General features: G+C 34.5%; 1 protein-coding gene across 1 annotated transcript; it reads left to right on the top strand.

Moving 5' to 3' along the window:
• The first annotated feature begins 1,316 nt into the window (after positions 1 to 1,316).
• LOC117114476 (neuromedin-U receptor 2-like) lies at positions 1,317 to 3,571 on the top strand. The gene is made up of 3 exons (XM_033258144.1): positions 1,317 to 1,375; positions 2,310 to 2,471; positions 2,851 to 3,571. The coding sequence occupies exons 1-3, from the start codon at positions 1,317 to 1,319 to the stop codon at positions 3,569 to 3,571; spliced, it is 942 nt and encodes a 313-aa protein (XP_033114035.1).
• The last annotated feature ends 2,308 nt before the right edge of the window (positions 3,572 to 5,879 follow it).

Genomic DNA, 5,879 nt, shown 5'->3' with positions numbered 1-5,879 from the left:
GGGAGATCTGTTTAAATGAGTTTTCTTATGACACTTAAATTTTGCTGTGCTGTGGTATGATAACCAATAATGATTGGCATTAACTGTTACGCAGACAATTGATATTACAGTATAAAACCTAAATAAAGCATGCAAATCATCATGAAGGGTTTATTTCGAGAGATTCGTGCTTGCTCACAGCCCAGAATGCGAGTGTCCTTCCTGCCAGTTTCCAAGAGACTCCATTCCTGGATTTACGGGAGACACATGGGGAGAGGCCCATGGGTACTAAATGTGGTTTTTAGATTTATCTATATGGAAATTTAAAAAATAATACATTAAATGTTTTAAAATGGTTGTAAAGTAACTGCATGCGCTTATTCTTCTTTAAACAGTTCATGGTAGCCATACTGTACATCAACTTGTCTTTCCATTAAAATATTAATAACATTGCCTCTAACATTATCGTCATTCAATATACAAAAAGCTGTTCACAAAACAGTGCATTGGCTAATATTTCTACTTCTTTGTCATAAATAACACAATTTATTGTAGGAAAAAAACATATATATATATATATATATATCACCCTAGGTTACCACCACTAAGGGCTATAATTCAGAAACATATGCCTATCCTACAGACCACAGAACGTCTTAGGTCTGTTTTTCCGGATACACCGTTCATAGCCTATCGCAGACCACCTAACCTTCGTGATATATTAGTACGATCTAAATTCAAGAGGCAAATTAACTCTTGCGTTGTCGTTATTGTTGTTTAATATTATTGTTGAAGTAGAATGTTGTGAGTAAACGGAAGACGAACACATTAATAAATAACACTTTTTAATTCTATGGCAATAGCATTCAAATCTCTTTTGGTAGTGTGGTGGTCCTGTTTTGCTAAAATATACTGTGTACTTTATTTCAATCATATATTGAAGAAAAAGGATGCAAAAACTGAGATTTACATTAAATAACTTGTGGCCGAGTTGACTTGTGGCCGAGGTGACTTGTGGCCGAGTTGACTTGTGGCCGAGTTGGCTGTAGCCGAACTTTTTGTGGCCGAGTTGACTTGTGGCCGAGTTGACTTGTGGCCGAGTTGAATTGTGGCCGAGTTGACTTGTGGCCGAGTTGACTGTGGCCGAGTTGACTTGTGGCCGAGTTGACCTGCACCCTTTGCAGACCTTTGAAGTTCAGACAAAGTGGATTTGTTCCAGGTCTATAAAGATCTGTGGCATCATCTGGTTTTTATGTTTGTCTTGGAATGTGCATTATCTGATCGCGTATCGTAGACTCATCCCCGAATCTAGTTGGCCTCTCACTGCTGTCGATATTATGCCGAATTTTTTAACACGTTGTCGCAGTACCGAGTTAGATTTCAATGAAATTCAGTGGTATGTAAATCGAGATTTCACTGTGTTGATGATTGTGATCATAGTAGTTCTTTACATGGCGATGCTGATATTCCTGCGGAAGTCGCGAGGTATAGCATCTAGTTCGACCGGAAGAGAACCAACATCGAAATCAGAACTCAAAGTTTTCTTGACAGTATTTGTTACTGTTACGGTTTTTGTTGTTTGCAGCGCACCCTTTTACATATATGTAGAATTATTAAATCATGATATTGCACAAAATATTTCACTAAGAAATATTTTCCGTCTGATGCTTTTTATAAATTCATCGGTAAATTCTGTGATATATAATGCAATGAATTATAATTTCAGACGAGCATTTTGTGACCTATACTGTAGCAGATGTAACCGAAAAAACACACCTACCAATGTACAAATTTAGAAACTTCAAACCAAAAACAAAATGATTTAAAAGAATCTGATATATTTTTCCTCTTGGAAATTTTCTTTTAAGTACTAATATTGATGACAGTTAAGATATTTTGAATAAGGCAGTACACCGGGAGACAATTCCATACCTTTTTTTCGAAAATTGTATTGTGTTCTTGACGTGCACGCAGGACCAATTGCTTAAAACCTTTTATCGGAAACATTTGACATCTTCAGCTTCTTGCTTCTACACAAGAAGAGCTGTGGTGGAATTAAACTGGGGACTAAGGGTACTTGAAGATTTCTGCAATCCAGCACATACACTCGTTTCACCATCGCCGATTCACTGTTTTATCATCGACGATTCACTTGTTTCATAATCGACTATTCACTTGTATCTGCATCGACGATTCACTTGTTTCATAATCGACTATTCACTTGTTTTTGCTTCGACGATTATTTTTTATCATCGCCGATTCACTTTCTTTCATTATCGACAATTCACTTTTTATCATCAACGACTATTCACTTTTTTCATTATTAACAGTTTACTTTTCATAATCGACGATTCACTTTTTATCATCGACAATTCACTCTTTTCATCATCGACGGTTTGCATTTCATCAACGACGATATATTTTTTTCATCATCGTCGTTTACTGGTTATCATCAAATTTTTGCTTGAACGGCGTTCCATAATCACAACAGGGTTAGTACGTAAATGGTAAATGTATTAGTTACATTAGTCAAAAGACTGTCGTTGCTGCTACTTGCCCTTTTTTCATATGAATTTTTAATAAATATAATCTACTAAACACATTTGGCAAAACAATGTGTACTACTGTATAATATATAATTTGAAGCTACCGTCATATCACCACTACTACCACCACTACCACCACCACAACAAAATACTACTGCTGCTGCTGCTATTATTATTATTATTATTATTATTATTATTATTATTATTATTATTATCATTATTATCATTATTATCATCATCATTATTATCATTATTATTATTATTATTATTATTATTATTATTATTATTATTATTATTATTGTTATTGTTGTTGTTATCTCCACAGCAAAACTACTGCTACTACTGCTTTCTCCGTCAGAACGTCAGGCGTCAAAAACGGATCATATAAAAACCTTACGATAGAAGATAATGCCTACTCAATAAGCTACAATGAATATTGGGCAGATTATATAGAATCGTTATTGTATACCGATTTGGACAAAGTTATCATCTCCATCATTTTGCCGATTGTGGTCACCATCGGTATAATTGGTAACTTATTGACAATTATCGTGATAGCAAGAAAAAAGTGCATGCACACACCTGTTAACGTGTACTTTGCAAATTTAGCAATAGCTGATACGTTGTTCTTAATAACGGCACCTGAATTGATATGGAACTCTTATATTAAAAGTCCAGTAAATGATTGGTATGATATTGGTGAAGTGCCGAAATGGGTTTGTCCGCTAACTTGGTTTCTCATAAGTACAGGACAAATCGTGGCACTCTTCACAATATTTTGGTTGTCCGTTGAACATTACATGGCAGTCTGCAGACCTTTGAAGTTCAAACAAAGTGGATTTGGGATTTGTTCCAGGTCTATAAAGATCTGTGGCATCATCTGGTTTTTATGTTTGTCTTGGAATGTGTATTTTCTGATCGTGTTTCGTACACGCAACCCCGAACTTAGTTTGCCTCTCATTGCTGTCGATACATTGCCGAATAATTTTACATATTGTGGCACTTCTATGGAGTCAGAAATCAACTGGCTTTCAATTCGTTTTTAAGTACATTTAGTTCTCACTGTGTTGATAATTGTGATCATTCTAGCTCTTTATTCAGCGATGCTGATGGTTCTGCGGAAGTCGCGAAGTGTAGCAACTAGTTCGGCCGGAAGAGAACCAACATCGAGATCAGAATTGAAAGTTTTTTTGACAGTATTTGTAACTGTTACGGTTTATGTTGCTTGCGTCCTACCATTTTACATATATGAGGTATTATCAATAAATTATATTATTGCACCAAACTTTTCAAAATTTAATATTATCCGTCTGATTTTTTTTATAAATTCATCTGTAAATCCTGTGATATATAATGCAATGAATTATAATTTCAGACGAGCATTTTGTGACGTATACTGTAGCAGATGTAACAGGAAAAAGAACACATCTACCAATGTACAAATTTAGAAACTTAAAACCAAAAACAAAAGCATTATCAAAGAATCTAATATACCCATTTACGAATTCCTTCATTTAATTTGCCTTTTATCTCTTAATTTATATTAATACGATACCATACGATAAAACTTTATTGTCACAACGGTATAGATACAGCTATGAGATATGCATCCTTTAAATACACTCATATTAGTGGAAAATATAGAAATAAAATTAGAATATATACAATACAAGTTGCAAAACAGAAATTGGTTAATTTTAAAAACAAGTACATTGCAAGGATTACTGAGTTGTGATGGAAAGGCAAGATATACAGTATATTATTATGGCTTATCTATTAAACTGCATATTAAGTATGACTGCTGACGGAAGAAATGAATTGTTAAACCGTTTAGTCCTAACTTTAGGGTCAATTAATCTACCTATTTACTAGTGTAATAGCATCGTGGACTGAGTAAACATTAGACTTTAATAATAACAAATTAAACATTTACGTAGCGAAAAACAAAATTTAAAGATAAAATTAAGAAAAACACAGCACTTTGTTAACGTATAATAATATTAAAACATTGTGTCAACATTGTCTTACGATAAGTTAAAGTACCGGCAGCTTATCGCTGTTGGCTCGAGCCTCCGCCAAAAAGTAGTACCGCCAAAAAAAAAAAAAAAAAATCGTAGTTAACTAACACTGTACATTTTTTGTTATCATCCGTTTTAACAAGTAATGTGTGAAGTAATTAAAATGAAATACTTGTCATTTTTAACGGCAAGTATTGTGTATGTGGATACATCTGTCAAGTAAAATCCAAATGTAATTTCATAGGTCTATAATTACTTATACATCATTTTAGTCAGTTTACACTTTTATCTGTATGCTCTAGTGGTATTATCCTTAGTGGTAAGTGTTTTTTTAAAGTAAAGCAATATAGCATTATCTCATGAATATTCACAGTAGAATTATATACAAAATGTTAGTATTGAATATATTATACACATCTTATAAAACGAAATAAAAAAATAAAGTATATTGTTTCATTTATTACCTGCTTGGTTTCATGAACCAATGAGTACTTACGATCAGTATGCCATGAAACAATTGTTATTAAAGTTTTCTGATAAAAAACAAATTTTGAGGAAATTGTTGAAGCTTCATTTGGACTATCATGGTGATGTGATGATGAGGGATTTTATACTAATATAATTATATTATAAACATTTTATAACATTTCCAGCCATCTAGAGGTTCTATATCTTAAACTTTAAACACCTCACCATGGTGGTGCTCAGATGGATGTGAGCTCACGAATTCCAGTCCCCTCCCCCACACCATCTCCACCTTTCAAAAATATTTTCGCCCTTCGCTCCGGTCTCATTTACGATGAGTTTATTTTGATGTCATTAGTCCTTTCATCACTCACAAACTATTTCACCGCCTATGTCATCATCATTCTCATAATTACCATCGTTATTAACTCCTGAGAATGCAAGAAAGTGCAATCCCGGATTCCGAAATCATACCCACCTGTTGACCAACGGCGGCGGAACGTTTTTGAAAGTTGGGGTGGGGATTTCATAAGGTCCAGTATGCAAGCGAAGCGAGCATCTAAGTTGGGGGCCGGGGCCGACAAGGGCCCCCGGTGGGGGTGCAGGGGCGAAGCCCCCTGGAAGCTACGGATATTTTAGGAAGTTTGTTGAATTTTATAGGTTATTTTATAGACATCAATCTATAGTAACATGACTTCATATTTGTTGTATTTCCAGTGGCGGATCCAGGAATTCGAAATAGATGGGGGCCGGTTAGGGAGTGTACTTTCACAAATAGAAAGGACCAAACACCTGAAAATGTGTTATTGTGACACCTCTAGATGGCCGGAAAATGCACTTCCAGATATAAAATTTAAATATAATAACAATT

The sequence above is a fragment of the Anneissia japonica genome, unplaced genomic scaffold (assembly GCF_011630105.1).
Source record: "Anneissia japonica isolate Jap-2015-1 unplaced genomic scaffold, ASM1163010v1 scaffold1374_len1023071_cov147, whole genome shotgun sequence".
NCBI classification, from domain to species: Eukaryota; Metazoa; Echinodermata; class Crinoidea; order Comatulida; family Comatulidae; genus Anneissia; species Anneissia japonica.
The sequence above is the reverse complement of the archived record's forward strand: the minus strand, read 5'-3'. Positions and strand labels throughout refer to the sequence as shown.